Below are 21,940 nucleotides of genomic sequence, written 5' to 3' on the forward strand. Positions count from 1 at the left end.
TGCTTCCAGTAACGAGCTTGTCCAGCTGAGCCCATATTCTGAAGGCAGCAATCTGCTTCCCCGGTTTTGTGGGTGCATTGCTGAGAGGCAGGAGGCACAGATTTCCTTATGTGCTGCAAGGTTTCTGAAGCCACGTAGCACTCTCCTGCCCTGCTAGTAGCACAGGCAACTGCATTTGTTTGTTTTTTTCCCCAAAAGCTGCTAATTGCTAGCTATGGCAAAATGGTGATAAATAATCCTGAATGAATAATGGAGTGAGCAAACAAAGCAGCAGAACCTATTTAATGAAGCACTCTTTCTCTTTTGGTACAGCCTGGCCACTTCATAACATCCCCTCCCCAGTGACATGTTTTGCAGAGCGCTAATTAATGGCTGAGGTCTCAGCTCGGCGCTCGGTGACACAATCTGGAGCGTTTTGTAACCCCTCTGTTGCACACACAGCTGCACGTGTGAGCTTGCACACACAGGGAGAGGAGGCAGCTCATTAACACAGCAGCAGCTCCTGCTGGCACCACGGGAGAAATCCAGGGCTGCTCCTCTCCCCTGATGCAACCCCAGGGGCTGTGAGGGTGCAGGGTGGGGGTGGCAGCAGAGCAGTTGGCATGTAGATAGACTGGGGACAGGGCTGGCATGGAAAGAAGTGGGGAAATGTTAGAAAGACCTGTTGGAGCATCTCAGGCTGATTGCTGCAGAGTATAAAAGATACTCCTTCAACACAAGCTAGCAGCAGAGTGGAGATTGATGCACATCTGTAAGTCATTGCAAGTTAAGAAGTCCCACATGTCTTACCCTTTCTCTATCCAATTTCTTTTTAACCTTCACGAGTCCCAAAACAGGATCAACTGAAAATTCATTGTCTTGATCTCCATTCACTATGGAAAAATGAATCTGACCATTGGGAGGACTGTCCAGATCTTCTGCTATCAACTTTTTTTGAGAGAAGAACAAAAAATTAGAAAAAACAAATATCAAGTGATCTGTATGATACATTAATTGCTCAACACACCAAAAAGTAAACTTTACATTCCATCAGACTGGTTATACCTGAGCTGCACACCTCTAAAGCATCAATCCAATAGGTTTTTTTAGGAGGCTTCACTTGGGCCTTTTCAAAATTCTAGTCTGAGAACATAGAGAATATTTTAATCTTAATATTCCATACAACACTCTCTCTCTGGAGCCACAAGTTGCCAGATGAGAATATTGTGAGGTTTGGGGATGGCACACTGCATGCCAGACTACACAAATACTATGCATTTGGAGCTCTGAGCAGCCTGGCGCAGTGAAAGGTGTCCCTATGCACAGCATAGGGATTGGAACTAGATGACCTTTAAGATCTCATCCAAGCCTATCACTCTATGATTGTATTTCACTGAAAAGTAGAATTGTGCCTTTTTGTTAAAACCTGTCTGTTTTTTTCTAGCTGATTCAAATGCAACACCTAAAATATGCCATTACTCTCTGACAGCACAACAGGGTTAAAAAGAATGGCTCAGTACTGCCACTTTCTTTTGGGGAGAAACTAACAGCAGCTTGGGGAGCAGTAGTAGACGCAGAGTATTGTCTAGAAAATGGTTTGGGGGCCTCAAGACGTAATAATTATCATAATTAAGCAGTGCAGCAGTTTTTTAGGGGCAGAGGGCTTCATGGCACCTAAGTGCCACCCAGGGCCCCGCTCACCATGACCACGGAGTCGCCGACGGCCGCGTCCTCGCTGATGACGGCGCTGTAGACAGGCTGGCTGAAGGTGGGCGCGTTGTCGTTGACGTCCGTCACGTTCACGTTCACCGTCGCAACCGCGCTCAGGGCTGGCGTTCCTCCGTCCTTCGCCTCCACCACTAAGTAGAAGTCCTTGCACGATTCAAAATCCAAAGCTTCAATAATGGAAATCACTCCTTTGAAGCAAAGAAGGGAATGTCAACAGCCGGCAAAAAATAAATAATGCCACAGAGCAAGGGATTTGACTGTAGTAAACAGTGCAGCATGCTATTTATCGCCATGGCACACATACAACACTAACTGTAAGACTGCCCAATCCAATAAAAATGTTTATTCAGGTTTCTACTGCTGTCGTTTGATTAAAGAATGATGCCAATTGCACTTGGGTTGCCTTTGTAGAGAGGACCTTTACAAGGCATGAGGCAATGAATGGTTCCTCATGAAAATAGCTTTCATTACGTGAGTATCGTAGATGAAGAAGTGGGGGCCATATTCACCCATTTACCATCTCATTCACAGAGCCTTTGGGAGAACTGGATGCCGACTCTGGAAATAAGCCCTGACAAGTCAACAGAAATTCACTCCCACACAATTAACTTCTCATGAATTAAATACAAATGAATAGGATATGAATACCTCTGAGAAATCAGCTGTCTATCATTTAAGTGATTAAACAGAGACTTCCCCACTCAACTAGGTTTATAAATTTTGTGTAACTTCACCACACAACCAAAATTAAGATTCTCTGTAACTTGATTCACTGCATGCACCCAGATTCCCTCTAGGACAGAAATGATCTAATTTCTAGTGTTCTTACAAACCTCCAACAATATCAGCTTCCTAACCTTCTTAGGAAATTTATTTCAGGCCTTAATATACATTACAGCTAGGAATTTCTTCCTATTATTTTACCAAAGTAATCCAAATGTAATTTAAGCCCGTTCCCTTCTTATGACTGGGCATGGACTACAGTTTATTTCCCTTCTTCTTCACAGGTAATTTCTATAGGCATGAAAACTAACAGCATGTCTTCTCTTTTCTAGCTTAAACAGCCTTAATTCCTTCAGTCTTTCCTGTTAAGTCACATTTTACAGACCTCAGACTATTCCTCTTAATCTTGTCTGGGCTCTTTCCAAAGAAATTCCACCTTTCAGCATGACTTGCTGAAAGCAGGAGCCCTGAAGAGAAGCTTCCAAGTGGCTAGCAGAGAGTTAGGTCCCACTGATAAATGGTGTGAAGGACATTATTTTTCATGCTTTGATCAGGCATGCTACATCACCACTCTGCTGTCTAGAAACTGAGCTCCTGCCTCTAAATGGATAATAATGGAGCTGTCACACATTAATGAATAATACATAGTTTTAGTTTTGGGTTTTTTTTTTCCTGTGTGATTAAGCTTCATTATGGGTTTTTATTGATTTATTTCCTTGGCTTCATTGTCAAATGTGAAGTTAAGTATCGCTGCCTAGGCATATTTATGTTTAAATTTTGCTAGCACTAATCAACATGATGAAGATGACAGACAACACAGAGTTATGTTACGTCCCTCACATGAGAGGCAGCAGCCTCTGCAGAGTGGAGAGCAATTTTTGCACACAATTATAGAAATGACACAATGCATAATTTTGAGATTTTTCATGTTACTGGCTATTACAGTTGCACCCAAAGAAGTGCTCTCTTCAGCTTTTAAAATCAAGATTGCTTTGCTCTCAGACTGTGGTGGCAGGTTTGTACTGCACATTCTGGATGCTATGAGAGGAAAGGCATCCACTACAGGACGCACAGAAGAAACAACTTACAGTTGATGAAATAAAAACTCATTGAGGATAAGTAATATATCCTGCTAAGGAAATTCAAAGAAAATGAGCCATTTACACCAAATATGATACCTTTGCTTGGTATTTCTTATGGAGAAGCAGTGGTGGACTGCTAAACCAAAAAGACCTCAACCCAAGCCATGGCTGAAGTCAAAAAGACAAATCAGAACCTAAGTCAGGGAAGCTGCATATAGCTACATAAATGGCAATCATCTATTAGGACTGAATTGTTCCTAACAGGTCCTGGTAGCACTGGTTGATGCTTTCTAAGGGGCAGACAGTTGAGGCTGTACTCAGCTGGTAAGCAAGTGAACATTGCAAGTGTTCAGAAGTGTTTTGCAGAGTTTGGCTAATAGGTTGTCACATCTATATTGGCTTCGACAGACTTACTAATGGAGAAAAGTATTCTCCACTTGAGCTGGGGCAGCCATGTGTGACTGTAATTGACATCACTCTCCAACCTAAAATCGCTTTTTAACTGTGTAGTTAATTACACAATGACAAGCTGTGAGTCTCTGGCCTTGGAAGCCTTTTGGTCCAAGAGCCTTCCCCAAAGCATTCATGTTTTTTCTGATGCTTTAATTTAGCACTGCAAGTAAGAGCCATTTCACAAACCTGTTTTTGAGTTAATCCTGAACTTCCCTTTCTCATTCCCTGATCTGATGAAATAGGCAATCTCAGCATTTGTACCAATGTCTTGGCTTGTAGCAAAAACAGAAAGGACCTCAGTGCCAGGTGAGGTGTCTTCAGGTACTGTAACAAGATAATCTCTTCTTTCGAACACGGGAGGGTTGTCATTAATGTCTAGCACTGTAATGGTAACGGTGGCAAACGAGGATAAGGTCAGCACAATGCTTTGATCTGAGGCCTTTACAGTGATGTTATAGGAGGACTGAAGCTCTCTATCAAGTGGATGCTCCAAAATAATGATTCCTGATGATCGGTCAACTGAGAAGTAACCATCTGCAGAGTCTGACAGGGAATAGGTGACTTTTCTGTTCACGCCTGAAAGAGAAGCAAATGGGAAAATGAAAATGAGAAATAAAGAGAAGAAAAATCTCTCCCCATATAATGGAAACCCTAAGCAAAATCTGCTATCACACTGAGCATTTCCAGTGGGGGTAGAGGTAGGAGTGCCTGTGGGTACAATATTTCTGAAAGTTGGGAGGTCAGGGCATGCTCTTCTAACATGACAAATCCCTGTGGATAAGTCAAGTTCCTTCCCTCATCATGATACTTTTTTTTGAGGATTACTTTGCAAAACTGTTTGATATTGAAACTCGAAAGCAGAACCCAGATATGGTCCTTGCCCAGAACAGCTTATAATTGAATTAGATGAGACAAGCAGAATGCTGAAATTGGAAATGTCTCAGAGCACATCTTGAAGGAATAGAAATGTACATAAGGGGAAAATAAACCCGTAGAAATACATCAGGTGGCACAGAATGTACTTGCTACCAGTGCTGCCTTGATTCCACTGTTGAGCAGAAAAATATTATCATAAGATGATACCTTCTAAACAAAAGCTGCATAAAAAAACTCATGCCAGAATATGAACATTTTGAAAAGGAAAGTCCCTCTGTTCCCCAGCCTAAGAGCAAAAATTGAGTTGTACAAAAGATATCCTGTGTTTTTCAAATCCTGCCCGTATTTCCCAATACAAAGCACCTATCCACCTGGCTGCTGAATATGCAGATTTGTGCTAAGGTTGTTGTCAGTAATAAGGCCTGAGGGGATGGTACTGACTTGGTTTCTGCACTACAGTGGGATAGCCATTTCAAATCTAATTAAAAGTGAACACAGATATAAGCTAATTCAAGTCCCTCGATGCTAGTTGATTTTGTGATTTCATCCTGGGTGCTTCACTAAGAGATTATAACTAAAACACAAAGATCCACTAAAATGGAGAGTCTCTGTTTTCAACATCTCTCACTTGAGCATTTGCTGCTGTTTTTGTTGGAGAACAGATTTTACAAGCCTGACATTAATCAGATGAACAAGAGCTACCAATCCCTTCTAGGCATATTTTGTTAATTTAAAATTTGTGACAGTATTATTCTGCTTTCCAGCAGCAAAGCATTGTAGAAATGTCTGATCAAAAGCAGCACAAATCACAGTTGTTTTCTGCTTGATGTAGCAGGAGTTGAGCATCCACACAAGGGGGAGCTGGGAGACTCTTTGTTCAATCACATGCACATAAAAGCTAGAGCAACTACAAAGTCCCAGACCCTACTTGAAGGGCAGTAGGAATTATTATTTGGCTCTTCAGAGAATAAAGTTTTTATGCAGTGCTTGAGACACCAGAGCATATTTAAAAGGTTCAAATGTCTTTAAAATATAGAACAAATTAAATGGCAATATGGCAGTGAACTAGGCTGTTAGGTATTTTTGTGTTGTTTTGGTTTGGTATTTTAATCACAGCAAAGCCTGTCTATTCACCATAGCATCACAAATGTGGAAAATAAAATGTCCCACCTTCAGCAAAACAGCAAGGCAATTAAGGAACTGACTCCTGTCCTACAGAGGAGGAACTGAGCCCACGAATTCACAGGAAATTCCCTCATGTTAAAACACGAAGGCTTCTATAGCTGCTGGAGAGCATACTCACCTCTTTCCTTAGTCTCTTGATACATACATCCAAATACTCTTCCAGCTGACAGTCAACCAAACTTACAAACATTAAAAAGGAGTAAAACCCTCTAGAAAGTGGAAGATTTTCAGAGTCTGAATGGTTGAAGGTATCTACATTTCCAGCTGGGAAGGATCTCCTTCAGCTACACATCCTCCAACTTCTACTTATAAAAAAAGGACAGATATGACCATAACAATTAATGAGTTAGTAGTAACAGCTGATCCTCAGGGATGCTGGAAAATGGGAATTTTTTTCCCCTTGATTTAGAGCACGCTGCTGGACACCAACCTGCACATGAGTTTTAAGTGCAAAACTATTTAGTGTTCTGCACTAGCAACTCTTGGTGCCTGCTGGTTTCTTCACAGTATCAAACACTCTGAGGCAGGGGCCCTAACACACAACTTCTACACACCTGTAACTGCAGGACAGCCTTCGTCTGCTTTGCATTTTTCTCTGGCACAAACTCTCTTTTTGATACAGCACCACAGCACACCTGGGCACAAGCCAGAAGGTTCATATACCACAGTCCTTGAGAGCACACACAGCTAGAAAGGAAATGGCCAATGGATGCCTTGTGTCTTGGAACACCAGGAAACTTCAGCAAGAGTATCTTGCAATGGGGAATGGGGAGATAGAATTTGGTGCAAGCGATGGTATGGAGGGTGAGTTTATTTACAGGAGGCAATATCTCCAGTAAAGGCAATCCGACATATAACCTAGCCCCTTTCCTTGTATTCTAATTCCTAAAAGTGATGTCCACGAATTAACAAAATATTAAAAATGTTTTTTGTAAGCCATTGCTGGTGTTCCTACAATGGAGACAGATCAGATACAGATTATGGTGTTCTAGTTGCTCACTGTAACATAAGGGATTTTTAGGCAGAAATGGAGACAGTAAAATCTTGAAGGTAAGTGCTTTTATTTTTCCTCCCTGGAAAATAAGAGAGGTATACAGAAATTCCAGAGATATAGGTTATCTTGTACCAGTCTGGTATGATGAAGAGAACAGTCTTATTTTTCCCATAGGACATGAAAGAAAAGCTCTTACAGGTGAAAGTGCCATTTTATGCAAGGAGAGACAGAAGATCAGGTCAGAAGACCTAAGTGAGTATAGAGATACCAACCCTTGGTGGCTTTTGGCCTAAATGCCAAAAGGAGAAAAAAAGGAGACATACAGAGGGAGATCTGTGTGCTGACGCTCTCATAGAGTGTTTTCAGGGGTGGAATTTAATACCTGCTTCTTAGGAGTAAAATCATTGAAAAACTGAGGCAGAAACAGCACTCTGAAGAAGTGTTGTGTTACATCAATAGCTGTTTCTACCGAGCTTTCTGACCCAAGGCTGGGAGAGAAATGGGCATGAGGCAAAGGTGAAAAAGGAAGCTATTTCTATTGAAATTCAAAATGCTTTAGTCCAGGGGCTACCCTATCCTGAGAGAGAAGTGTCCACCAGCGTGTATGTGTCAGTGGCATCCCTGCCACAGAGGTGATGGTAAATTCTGTTATAAAAGGAGATGCTTTCTGTGGAAAAGAAACAACTGCTTCAATGCCATGGTTCCTGCACTGGTAAAGAGAGCAATCCTCCCACACTGCTTGCCTACAGCTGTTGGGGGGTTAATGTTTGCAAACTGTTTTGTGTCAACTCACTCACTCAAACTTCTCAGATTTCCAAGGTGCCAATCATGAGCATGAGCTATTTGAACAAGGAAAGCCTTTGCAGGAATCACTATTACAATAAGAAAATTGCAGTACATTTCTTTTTAAATAAAGGAATAAGGTAGCACATTTTCTATTTAGAGTTGTATTAGCATGTGATAGAATATTGCCCTTTGCCAAATCTCTGGTGTGCAGAGCTTGTAAAACATACACCCGCCTAGTACTTCAAACTCCATTCTTCAAATAGGCTTTTATTCTTGGTTTCTTCTGTACTAAAACAAAGGGCCACACACTCAATGTCACATCATGACAACTTCTATGTCATTACTACTTTAAGTAGCATCAGGAATATATGGTAACTTTGCTTCACAACTCAGCACTATCAATATCCTCCTTGTATAAAGCACAGAATCACAGAATCATTCAGGCTGGAAATGACCTTTGAGATCATCGATTAGCCCAGCACTGTCACTGTGAGGCCACCACTCAACCACGTCCCCGAGTGTCACATCTACACATCTTTTAAACACTTCCCGAGGTTGTAACTCAACTGCTTCCTTGGGCAGCCTGTTCCAGTGCTTGACAATGCTTTCAGAGAAGAAATTGTTCCTTTTCTCTAGTCTAAACCTCCCGTGGCTTAACTTGCTGCCATTTCCTATTGTCCTACTGCTTATTACTTGGGAAAAGAGTCTGACCCTCAACTCACTACAACCTTCTTTTAAGTTGCTGTAGCAAGAGAGAAGGTCCCCCCTGAGCCTCCCTTTTCTCCAGACTAAACACTCCCAGTTCCCTCAGCTGCTCCTCACCAGACTTGTGCTCCAGACCCTTCCCCAGCTCCATGTCCCTTCTCTGGACACGCACCAGCCCCTCAATGTCTTTCTTGCAGTGAGGGTCCAGAACTGAACACAGGATTTGAGGTGCATCACAACTGAAAATGGTGGAGTTACAGCACATTTTGATCCAGACTGACACCAATTAAAAGGCTGAGCATTAACCCAACAGGCACAATCCCCATATGACAGTAAGTTTCTGCAGTGGGCAATACCTTTATGCATCATGCATGAAGTAGAAATTACACACAGTAAAAGCCACTCATAGTGTTTCTCCTTTCAGTTTTCATCTGTCAACCTGAACTCATTATTTAATGTGTTTCCCCAAATACAGCTAGACCACTCAGTTTATGCCTGAAAAATGACATTAACTTTTGTCATCTACTCGTTTTCATTTCGAAAACCTATGAAAAGAAGTGTAATGGCAAGTATTAAAAATAAACAAACAAGATGTAGACCAGAAAGCAATCTGAAAAAAACCTGTTTTTCAGTTTAGTCTGGTTTGCAGACATACAAAGCAAGCTATCTGATTATTGTGCTTCCTCTTGCCTCTTTTATGATGTGCTGATTAACACTGGTGTGTACCTATGACCTTTCCCAACTCCCCAAATGTTAACCACAAGGCCAATTACTAGTAGATAAAACTCCACAACTTCGTTAACAACAAACAAGACAAAAGATGAATTCTAAAACAGATTTTATAGTACTCTACTCCATCATTTTGAGATGAAAGAGAAACCTTGCCTGAAGTGCCTTGTTGAACTGTAGAAGAATATATAGCCCCATAGGGAAAATATTTCAAGTGATTTTTACAGCTTAAGCAGAAAACCTGGCTGAGTTCAATCCATAACACTGTTACCAAGATAGACTTTCACTGTTTTTCCCTTTTCTGAGGGAAAAAGATAGCCTTAACTCCAAAGGCCTTTATTCACACTGCTCCAATGGGGTCAGGGTACCATGGGATGAGGGCAGGGCAGACCTGGAGATAATCAGCCCCTTACTGAAGGGAAATACTTGACAGAAATGGGAGGTACAAACTGCTAGCAGTATGGGACCATCCATGGGTGTCTAAAACCCCACTTTCCACTGCAGCTGGGACAGGAGATGTCTTTTTGGTGGGAACTCAAGATCTGGGTAGTTGGCTCGTCCTCCATCCCTTTCCTACTAGGGATTTTCATATTCCTGGGTAGTGGTTTACATCACTTGACATATATACTTATTTCCTTCAGTGCCTCCTGAGTCAGTTTTTCTGAAATTGGGATTTGGGAGATACCTGATTTAGGATTACACATTGCAGCTGGCAACATAGGGAAACATAACCAGAAGCAGTGGAATGTACACATGGAGAGAGATAAAAAACATATATATGCATATATAAGCATGACTAGAACCAGTAAGATAGAAAAAGACCTCTAAGATCACTGAGACCAACTGTTAACCCAGCTCCAAACCATGTCCTCAAGCAGCACATCCATGCACATTTTAAACCTTTTTCACGGGGAGTAATTCTACCTTGGCTAGCCTATTCCAATGCCTGTGAAGAAATTTTTCCTAATATCCTATCTAAACCTTTCCTGGCACAACCTGAGGCCATTTCCTCTTGTCCTTTCATTTGCTACCTGGGAGATGAGACCAACCCCCACCTCACTACAAGCTCCTTTTAGGTAGTTATTAATAGCAAGAAGGTCTCCTCTCAGTCTCCTTTTCTGCAGGCTAAACAACCCCAGCTCCCTCAGCCCCCCTTCATCAGACATGTCATCAAACAGTTTGTATATTATATTTTATATATTTGTGTATGTGTATATACATAGAGAGAGACTATTCATATACATATATGTTTAAGTGATCCGGTTTAAAGACAGGGTTTATTCACTCAATATAATGCAAGAGATACAATTCTCCTCTGTCTACTTTTTTGCCTCTATGTTGTTAACAATGTCTTGGAAATCTCAAAAATTAACAAAACTACTAGATATGAGAAAGTGTAAAGAGAGCCAGAACCTTGAGAGGTCATCTAATTTATCCCTGCACCAAGACAAGATGGATGCAATTCATCCCCAAACAAGGGCCTATCCTTTGATCAGGAACTTGCATAACCTCTTTGGATACCCCAGTGCCTCACTTTTCTTACAACTAAAAATCTTGTTCTGACTTTTTGCTGAGATTGAATAAAATTATTAAAAGACAAGGGAAAAGAAAAAAGAACAAGGGTCAACTTCCTTCCTCAGAGCTACTTATCTGATAGCTGGAGACTGTTATATTTTATCATCTCAACTCCTTTTTTTTCCTGGCAGACCCTCTCAACTCTTTCAATATTTCCTGACTTTTCTTCCAAACTTGTAATCTCTTTTGTCAATCTCCTACATTTTCCTGTAAAATGTAGCCCTGAAGTGTTGCACTCAAAACAACACAGTCTTTCAGGTCAGGATGTGCCAACACCAATCAAATAGAAAGAACCACTTATTTTTTACCAGTATTACTCTGGTTTACCCATCTCATTAAAGTATTTGCCTTTTCAGTATGAGAATGTAAATCCCTTCAGCCTGTGGGTCACAGTAATACAGCTGCACCTCTGCAGTTGTGCTGCCCAGGCAGCCACCACCCAGACAACACCAGTGCACTTGGGTTTCTTGCCTGAACACGAGATGTCACATTTATCTTGATGACTTGCACTGGGTTTTTCCATACCACTTTTCCAGCTGTTAAATACCACAACTGCAGCTTTGATACTATCCAGGGTAACTTGCAGCACCAGTCTGCTTTCTGACATTTAGCAATACAGTCCTTATGCCTATTTGTGTATTCAGGAATCAAAATAGCAGTGCTGCACCCACTACCTTTCTTAACTTACCCCTCCAGTATAATGGTTACTATAAACTCCCCTGACAGCAGTTTGGTGCAGACCATGTTTCCCTGGCTTACACACAAAAATATGGTGCAGTACAACGCCATAAAACTCACTAAACCTAAGCCATAACACCCATAATATTTATTTCAATATGGCCTCCTCACATGTTGCAGAAGGAAATGAGATTGGTTTGATGACTTCCAGTTCCTGAATGCAGACTAGCTTTTAGTCATCTTGATACACGCATCTCATTATTTTAATGCAAGGAGGGTTACTGCATTCCCCTGACTACCCCTGAAGCTTTAAAAATATGGTTCTCTGAGGGATTCTGAGGGTCATGCTGAATGTTTTGATAGAGTTTTCCAAAAATCCCTGAATACCTTGTTTATTTACCTCCTAATAATAAGTCAAATCTAAACTCCTAAGAGCCTATTATTTTTTTATTTGGCAATTTTTCAGGGGTCCAGTGTGCTGTATGTCTGCATTCCTATTAGTGTTTTTGCCTTTACTAGGAAGGCAAAATCTAGGTCTGCTCCTGAACAGCTCACTGAGTGAATTTGGACTTGCAAGTGTCTGTAGGACTGGCCAGACAATTGGGGAATGTTGGATATTGCCCTTCCACTCTCCTTATGGAAGACTGGACAGAAGTCCAATGGTAAAGACATGTTTCCAGGAAGAAGGAGTATAAGGATACATCATCATGGACTATTACTATTCACTGAATAAGCTCTGAGGAACAGAGCCCAGAACCAAATCAACCACCAGGCTATAGAGCAGTGCTCACTCATGCCTTTTGTTTTGTGTTGCCTTTTTTTCAGTTGGTTGTTTTTTTCTTTTTCTCTCTTTTTTTTTTTTTGGTAGTTTTGCTTTGGTTTTTTTGGGCTTTTTGTTTGTTTTGTTTTGTCTTTTGGTTGATTGGTTGGTTGGTTTTTTCTTCCATGGCTGATTCTCAAATTCTTTCTGAAAGCAGCTTCAGTGACACTGGACAGACCTCCCTACTTTAACTACACCTCTTACTTATGCAGTGCTGTTTTGGATTGCTAGAGTAAAAGGAATTAATAATTAATGTCTCTTTCATATCCTGCATTAGAGCCCTAACCTGGGTGCTATTTAAAAGTCTGTGAGGAAACAATGTGGGTGAAGATGTAGGAAGCACCATGTATATTTTAAAGAGAATGAGTCATCCTCTATGAGGATCTTGTAATATTTATTTGTAATCTTGTAATATTTATTTTACAAAAACTGAGACAATATCCAGAAATGCCGTCTAGCTGGCCTCATTGCCAAAGTTAACTACCTATTAGCTCTTGAGGTGTTGTACATCTTCTGTCCTATTATCTCTGTTATTCTTTTTTATTCATGTTTTGATCCCTGCCTTCATTTTCTTCAGATCCTGAATGCTCCAGAAGTTTCTAGGTCCATTTTAAGAGACATGCCCAACATTAACAAACACACAAAGCAAAGGTTTGCTGGGTACTGGTTTTGCCAGAAAATGCCAAAATCGGTATACCTACTTCAGCATTTCTATTATTTTGTTACTCATCATTACACGTAATTCAGAGAGCTGCTCTCCAATCCAGCTGTGACTGTTTTACACTTCTCTCTGACCCTCCTGCAATCTCACTTGGCAACACTTTACACTTCCCTAAGCCCAGCTGTGAGGCAGCTGTGACTGCAACAGGCTCAGCTGCCCTAATTCCTTCAAGAGCAAAGCCCACCATTGATGAGGCTGAAGTCTGTACTCTATTCCACATGTGTATTCTTGAAAGTGCTGACCCATTGAACAGCCCGAGTGATTTTTTTCCATGCTGGGCTTACCAGCATCCTGATGCCACTTTTTGAAAACCAGTGATAAACCTCACAGAACTATCTATATTCCTTGGTCGGTATTTCTGGTGGATACTTCATTTTTATTGTTTTAGTAATTTCTTCTTTTTTTTCTCATTGACACTAAGAGAGAAGAGGCAGAAAAAAGATAAAATACACCTGCTTCACCATTCTCTTGGAGGTAAGTACACACTAAACTGGACTGGCAGAAACCTGAAGGGGAAGTCATATTACCATTCATCCCTAGTAATGAAATGTATTATTTCCTGTACAGGTGCCTTGTGAGCAAGACATAGTAAGGGTAAGGGTTTGAGTTTGGGCTTTTTTTGACAAAGCAAGTCTTTATTTAAACATCAAAATCTGTGAGGTCAAATCATGCAGGAAAAATGTAATTTCTTGACACAGATTTCTTTGAAATCCAACTTAAAATTTTCCATCAGAACCAGAAAGAAAATTGCATTCCTTCCCCAAGTTTACCAGTTTCCCTATCAATTCTTGTTGGAGAAGTTTGGGTTTAGGAAGCAGATGTCTCCTACTAAGAAGGTCAAATGACTTCCCCCAGAAGGGCTGAGTCTCTGCTGCTGCAGCTTTTCCACTTTGTGTAAAAAGGTGAATAATTAGCTCCCCATGCCAAGAATCAGACTGATTACAGACTTGATTTATTTAAACTCTCCATACTAAACACAAGTGCACTAATCAGCTGACAACTGAATCCTTCCTATAAATCTTGGTCCAAATAATATTTAAGTCTATAAAACTGCTTAAAGAACAGAATTAAATTCAACCACAATTAACCCATATAACCTGACTGTATAAACATATCTGTGGGGGGGTCTCAAATCTTATTCTGGCTTCCTGAATTAGGCTTTCAACACCCATATTGTCTCTCACATCCACCTAAGTACCAAAGCTTCAAATACTAGGAACAAAATAACAGAAACCCAAGCTCATCATTCAAATCTACTGACTCAAAACTAGCTGGATGGGTTTTTTTTTCAGAACTGGTGAATAGACCTTAGACCATTCTGCTGAGGCTACAAGCCCTGCAGAAGCTGGGACACATCTGAAAGTCCAGGCAACCTATGCACAAAAGTGAGAAAATGCTTTCAATAAGGTAGCACACTGCTTATTGTTTTTCCAGGTTACATTACTCAACGCTATTAAATATTCTGTAAGCTGTGGAAGGGGATTTCCTGAAATAACACTTTTTTTCATGTATGACAGATCATGATGAGGATGTTACACTTCTGTTTGTATCCACAGTGCAGGTCTCTGGTTATTCCCAGAGGACCTCTGATGTGCTCATGCTGCATAGCAGTCAATCCTTGGAGGACAGCACTCTCTGCCCTTGGAGGCAGCCAAAAGCCATCTGGACTCAGTCCTAGGTAACCTGCTGTAGATGCCCCTGCTTGTGCAGGATGGTTGGACAAAATGCCTGCTATTCAAGGAACAAGCAGATCAGTCTCATCAGTGACTCTGAGAAGCTCTCAGATTTGCCTTCCCAAACCAAAACATGGATACCAGATGGCTCCTAGCAGCATGCATGTTACCACAACTCCTGTGTGAGGCACTGGCACGGGCCCTGGGCTGGGGAAGGGCTGTGAGGTTGAGGGGCAGCTGAGCAGAGAGCAGGGCAGTCTGCACACTGCATGAACTCTGCAACCAATTGGCTGCTCCTGCCAATTTTTTACCTACATGCCTGTGTATTCCTGCATGTTGGCTGCATGCAATACAAGGTGCTGTCTCAAAGATGGTCCAGTCCACCTGTGCTGGCTGGTTGTGCAGGGAATGGGGATGATCTGCCACAGCTTTAACCATTGACTAAGGGAGAGAGAGACTGGAAGGCAGCAGTGGCAGGCAGGACAGAGCTGCCTGACAAGGCTATTCCCATTGAGAGCCAAATTAGAATCTCATCTTTATTCATCATAAACCCAGAAAAAAATCAATTGGCCAGTGAAATCACTAAACTGACTACAGATCTGGATGGCTGATGCCCCAGTGGTGATGAAGAAGACTGCAGAAGGATAGACAATGCAATGTTCATTTTCAGTACAATAAGTGCTCCTGCCTTTGGTAGATTACACCATTAATCATAATGGAAACAGGCCTGAGCACAGAGGTCATTCACAAAGCACAGCACCTGCAAGTGAGGCAGGATTTAACCATCGCTTAAAGCACTGCTGAGCTTGGATGATGCTGTCATTCATTCTTGTACTCTGTGAGCGAGGCCACAACAATTTGTGCATGCAGAAAACACAAGTAGCACTGGAAATGTGTATGTGCCCGTACCTCAGCTTCGGGCTCCACGTTTATTCTGAAGTTTGTGGCAAGTATGATGTTAAAAATTTGATAAAGTCCCATGTAGGTTTCCTCAGAGTCGCTGCCCTAGCACAACCCTCATTCCTTTGAAACAGGCTGATATTGCAGTTGTGTGATGGGTTTGCTCATGTAATTACACCTCATTCCAGCTCTTCTAGTGCCTTGATTTGAACAAAATGGAGTAATTTGGCACTTTGCTTTGGAGACAGTGGGAGGTGAAAAATTCACTGCTTTCTGTGAACCTCTTGAAAAAATGTAGAACCAGCATTTCACTTTCATTTCTTAGTTTGAGTATTTCCAGTCCTGCTGGTAGGTGAATAAGTCTCAAATACCATATTGTGGAAATACTAAAACTTTCCAATCACAGCAGTATAGAAGAAAGAATTGTTTTCAATTAAAACCACTAAAATATCCTAAGAAATAGACTTATGTATGCTCTCTCTCCTTCAGGAGATCATGTAATTTAAGATCCCCAGCTGTATGTAGAGGTTATGGAAAATGAACCTGTGTGCTACTAAACAGTTAAAACTGTTTTCTTCTGTTGAATACTATGAAGAAGGATCACAATTTTCCCTCAGTGTGTGTCCAGCTGGTACAGCTAGTTCCTAAGTATGTATCCAAATTATAAATATATTAAACAGCAATTTATGGTCCAGCCCTATAATTTCACAGGATATTATGAGATCAGGAACTTCAACAGATATCAAAGGTACAAGGCAGATATAACTCTATTTTTCTCTTAACTGGAAATTGTCTTAATTATCCAACAGTGTCTGAACATAGTATTCCCAGGATTCTGTTAAATTGTGTTTAGTTGTGGACCACAAAGGAACTTCTCTCAAGGCTTCAATATTCATGCTCCTGCCTTTACAGTACATGGCCCTTCAAGCCCAAAGCAGAGCAGGCAAATTCTAAGTCTGATCACAAGATGTTTTCTGAATGTTAAAAACTTATTTGTACGATGATTACTGCCTCCACTGATGTTTTCAGGATAACACCTCAAAAAGCCTTAGAGGAATATCACAGCCCATCAGGAATATCAATAATATAATTTTTATCTCATGGGAACATTACACTACCTGAACTCATTCATTATCTAGCAATAGGGAATCAGTGAATCTGGTAGGGACTAACAGAACAGTAATTAGAACAAAATCCAGGTTTAGGAACTTTTTAGTAATTTACTTATGATACACAGTATGGATTGATTTTCAGGTCTAAGCATTAATAAAGTACATAGCCGCTTCTCATTCATCACATCCATCCCTCCCTTTAACTTCCCTAGTTTCAGAAGGAAGGTACAGCAACTAGCTCATAGTTTGTGGGTTTTTTGCATTGTTAACCACCTTGTTATATAAAGTTGGCACTAGCAAGAACTTTTCTTGACAACTTTTTATTCTAATTGTGTCCCCTCTCTCCTCAAATGTCATCCAACCTACAAGAAAAATGGCAATTAATACAACAGTGGAAAATAACAACATTGTCTCTTCAGATGGTTCAGTAGTTTACCACCAGTAATTGGCTCTTCACTGCAGGACAGTATCATAATTTTAATTGCGAGTTTTCAACCATGGCATATAATGTGGCTCTTCATAGATACATTAATGAACGTTTGCTGCTCCTTTATGAATTCCTGTATATCAGCCTCACAAATAACTGAAATTTCCAGCATGCACTCTACACTCAGCAAATTGGTTTTTTTTCACTGAATGAAAGATCTGCTTTTTACATGAAACTACTCAGGCCATAGTTTTTACAAAACACCTCCAAAACAAAGGAAGAAAAAAACCCAAAGAAACCCCAAAGTAATTTAACTCAAGTGAATGACCTAAAAATTTTTCTAATATTCAGTAGTAGGTTTCACTACTCTTTACCACCATTTGTATTATGCAAAATGACTCCCCTTTAAACATTTATAATTGGGCCCACATTTCAAGGCTAAGGTCCTCATATAATAAACTATTACACTTTCAAAGAGCGTGCAGTTAAGTAACCAGAACATTTATAATGCACATTCACAGTGTACAATAGTTTTATGCTAAGGTAACCAGCTGGAACAAATGGGAGCTATTGCAGTATAAAACTCTAGAAAAGCTGTGATTAATCAGGTATAGGTCCCTGTGGCATGTAAGTATATTATTTGCATAAATAGAGGCACGGGCATTCGAAATCATGGCTCAAGAAAAGAGGAGAGACCACTGAATGAAAAGTTGCAATTTAGCCCCAGAAATATCTTTCCCCCCTAAGCAGAGCTATTGCTGATCAAGAGAAAACTACATGCTTCTGTGGCTGCTGCAACGCCTTTCTGTTTGTAACACCATTATGTCAAGATCAGACACAAGCATTTTGATGTGAAAAAAGAGAAGAGAAAGAAATGGGGAAGATAAAGAAGAATGAGGAGGAGAAAATGAAGACATTTAGAAATAGAAAAGCAAATCTGCGCTGCAATTCCACCAACCCACAGAATTTTAATAAACTTTTTTTTTTTGCAACGTTATCCACTTACCAACATCAGGATCAGTTGCTTGGACTCTTGTTAATAAAGCTTTAGTGGCTGTGTTTTCATAAACACAAGCAGTGTAGTGGTCAGATGAAAACACTGGTGGATTATCATTAACATCTTCTAAGATAAGATGGATTTCTGACTGGCAAAACCTGCCACCACCATCAGTGGCTCGGGCAACCAAGTTGTATGCCGGGATTTTCTCTCGGTCCAGAGGGGCCAAAGATTTCAGCTCACCTGAAATTATTTAAAAGCAGCAGCTATCATTATTATTGTAGCAACATCACTAATTCTAGACTGCCTGAATGTCTCAAAACCATGTGTTCCACAGGAATGGGAAAGAGAAAACAAAACCAACATTGCTTATTCCAACAAAGAGATTAAAAACTCACAGCAGTGTCACTTCCCCTTCCTCTTTACCCAAGAAAGTGAGGTGCCAATATGAGTGCAGGGATGCCAAGCCATTCATGGTGGCTTTAACAGCAGCCTAAGCTTCACCCATACAAACACCACTATGTTTCTCCAAGTCTTTCTTTCTGTTACTCTCAAGATTTATAGACTTCTTAAGACAGAAACATTCCCTTTTTAGCAGTACCTGCTGGGATATGAGTAATAGTTTTAAATTAAAAGAGGGTAGATTTAGACTAGATATAAGGGAAGACATTTTTTATGATAAAGGTGGTGAAACACTGGCACAGCCCTAGAAAACTTAACTGGATGGGTCTCTGATCAACATGATCTCTTTGAAGATGAATCTGCATATGGGTTTGGCCTAGATGACCTTCAAAGTTCTCATCCAGCCCAAAATATCCTGTGGTTCTATGATAAATCTCTGGTCTAACTTAGAGCTGCAGGGAAACAAAAGGATGGATATCCACTGTTCTGGTTATAACACCCAACCTGGCCAACAAAGATGTCCCTCTTCTCCCTCCTGTTGCTACCATTCGAATGGTCACCCACATCTGCCAGAACTGGAACAACTGCCTGATAGCCACATGTAACCTAACTCTGATTAAGGAAACCAGGACCCAGATGTAGAGGGGTTAAGGCTATTCAGAAACATTTGGTTGTCTTCTTACCATTTTCTGGATCTAAGAAAAATTTATTGTTCCCCGAACCATAAAGAGAATAGCGAATTTCACCATTGGGCCCGATGTCAGCATCTTTAGCGCTGATTTTGAGAATTACTTTGTTTGGTGGAATGTCTTCAGGAAACAATGCTGTGTATGCAACCTAGAGTCAAAAACAGACATGCAAGTAATGCTGTAGCAGTATTTTAGTCTTTGAACCACCTTTTATTAAAAACTATTTGTAGTGCATCTTTCTGTACAGGAAACAATTTTCCTTTACACAACACATTCCTAGAAATTCAAATCACTGTTAAGCTTTAAGGTGTCACAGAAACAATGCCAAATTATGACTGTGAATAGGGCTCATCTCAGGTGCTTAATGCAATACCATTTTGTATCTTCTGTTTATTCCATTGACACCTATGAAATGAAAATATTGATGAGTGTGCTAACAGAAACAATTGTTTTTATCACCTCATCAAGCAGTTTTGAGGGAAATACAGATTGCGATTCCCCAGAGTGGTTCTTGCAATGAGACTAATCCAACAGTGAATGATAATGTAATAATGGGAATTATATGAGTATGTGCATGCACACACACACACACACACACACACACACACTTATAAATTTTCTGTGACTAGTACCAGCAAGGAACTCTGGGTTTTATCATGTTTTTTCTTTCACGCAGACCTTTCTATTGCACTAGAATGAGTTCCCTAGATTGCCTTTCCACAAAACAAGACAGCTAGCACTCTGAAAGCTGTGCTCAGGGCACACTACATCCATTCTCTACAACAGGACAGCAAGCTATATTCTTCTCTTCCACTGGATGTCTGGTATCTAGAAAATTGAGGAAAGCTGGAGTTAAACCAGATGGATGACATTTCCACACGGGTGGTGAAGGGACAGCTCATTCTTTTTTACAGGGGAGGAGTAGCTGCCCAATGCCACCTCACAACACATCATCTGTTGTAAAGCCAACTAAGGCCACTGCATACAAGACTCCTTTGAAAGCTTATGAGACCATTATCCTTCAATCTTGGCTTCACAGGAATGCTTTATTCTGCTTCACTCCCAGATCACTCCAGATTCTTCAACTAAGACAATAAGGATGAAAATCAGCATTGCCTAGGAGTACTCTGAGTACTTGCAAACAGCAAGAGACACCCGCAGGGAAAGCACTGCTCTCAACACAGTGGCCAGTGCCATGGGTGGTGTTAACTCACCTGCTCACAAACAGGACTGTTGTCATTAACATCAGTGACAGTCACTTCCACAGCAGCCTGGGTCACAAAGAGGCCATCTGTGGCAGTGATGTTCAGATAATAAATGTCTTGCTCTTCCCGATCCAGAGGCCTTTTAACATAAACTTTCCATTCGTTCTGAACCAGTCCCAGAGCGAACTTTCCTTTGGGATTCCCTCCTGTAATAAGACAGGCAACACACAATGAGCTGTGGTTTCCCTTCAGAGCTCCCACCTGGTTTAAACACAGAGACACATCACTAAGCAGCCATGATTTCTTTCACAGCTTTTGGTGCTTCCAAACCTGCAGACTCAGGAAAACTGTAATGAAATTACACTCCCTGTATTTACTGCCCCCTGAATGCCCTGTATGAAAGTGAACTGATAACTTTCAGTGGAAAAAAAATCCATTTAGCAGAGCTGAAGATGATCTCTTGTACAGTTCTCCGTAAGGGTAATCAAATTCAAACTGTGAACAATCAATAGTCCTCTCGGGCTGGTACAATTGTCTTTCCACTCAGTCTCGGGAGAGGATGTAATACACCGTAGCTCTTGTTACCAAGACAATTTCATTAGCTGTTGATTATGCAATCAAGGACTGGAAGTGGGTTCTATTAAGGAATCCTCTAATGAAAGCTTTATCATACAGCTGCGCCATTCTCGTGCTTATTAAAATTCTAGTTTTTAAAAAAGTTTACATGACACAGGAAGACACATTAGTATCAAATAGTCCTAACAAGAGGTCATTTGAGGAACAGTTGGAAGACAAACAGTACAAATGGATCAAATCTATGTGAGAGTGAAAGCTGGTGAAGAGTGTGCAGGAGATAAAGCAGAAGAATTTTTTACCATGACATAACACTGACACTGACTGTGACAATGTTGACAAAAAGAGGTTGGGAGAGGGAAAGTTTTGGTCCACATCATCCTCAGGAGGAAGGGAAGGGAAGGGAAGGGAAGGGAAGGGAAGGGAAGGGAAGGGAAGGGAAGGGAAGGGAAGGGAAGGGAAGGGAAGGGAAGGGAAGGGAAGGGAAGGGAAGGGAAGGGAAGGGAAGGGAAGGGAAGGGAAGGGAAGGGAAGGGAAGGGAAGGGAAGGGAAGGGAAGGGAAGGGAAGGGAAGGGAAGGGAAGGGAAGGGAAGGGAAGGGAAGGGAAGGGAAGGGAAGAACATGCCACATACAGAAGTGTGCAATAATTAAGGCAGGCACAATTGTTAATGTTTCTAACAGTTATTTACTCTTTTATCTGAAATAGTACAGTCTCCTGCCTGGTCCATGAAGAAATCACTTTTAACCACCTTTCTGTGTGTCTGATCTAAAACTCCTGTCAGACCAGGCAGTAAAATCTTTTAAACCAATGTTGTGACTTTGCTAGTCAGCTAAGCCCCATACAGCTGCTTGCTCACTTCCTCCCCAGTGGGAATAGGAGGAGAATCTGACGGGTAAAAGTAAGAAAACCCATGGGTTGAGACAAAGA

At 41.0% G+C, this 21,940-nt stretch overlaps 1 protein-coding gene across 10 annotated transcripts in view; it reads right to left on the reverse strand.

The window, feature by feature from the left end:
• FAT3 (FAT atypical cadherin 3) overlaps positions 1–21,940 on the reverse strand; it is a 398,570-nt gene that overhangs the window by 49,617 nt on the left and 327,013 nt on the right. For all 10 annotated transcript variants that reach the window (XR_010356488.1, XM_064409542.1, XM_064409543.1 and 7 more), the window contains 6 exons: positions 20,449–20,645; positions 19,229–19,382; positions 18,153–18,386; positions 4,152–4,541; positions 1,681–1,895; positions 790–927 (listed from right to left, as the gene is read on the reverse strand). Coding sequence is in view for 9 of the 10 variants with exons in the window: in XM_064409542.1 (XP_064265612.1) it covers positions 790–927; positions 1,681–1,895; positions 4,152–4,541; positions 18,153–18,386; positions 19,229–19,382; positions 20,449–20,645 (1,328 nt within the window). In the remaining variant the exon portion in view is untranslated. The remainder of the gene's footprint in view (positions 1–789; positions 928–1,680; positions 1,896–4,151; positions 4,542–18,152; positions 18,387–19,228; positions 19,383–20,448; positions 20,646–21,940) is intronic.

The sequence above is a fragment of the Passer domesticus genome, chromosome 2, assembly GCF_036417665.1.
Source record: "Passer domesticus isolate bPasDom1 chromosome 2, bPasDom1.hap1, whole genome shotgun sequence".
NCBI classification, from domain to species: domain Eukaryota; kingdom Metazoa; phylum Chordata; class Aves; order Passeriformes; family Passeridae; genus Passer; species Passer domesticus.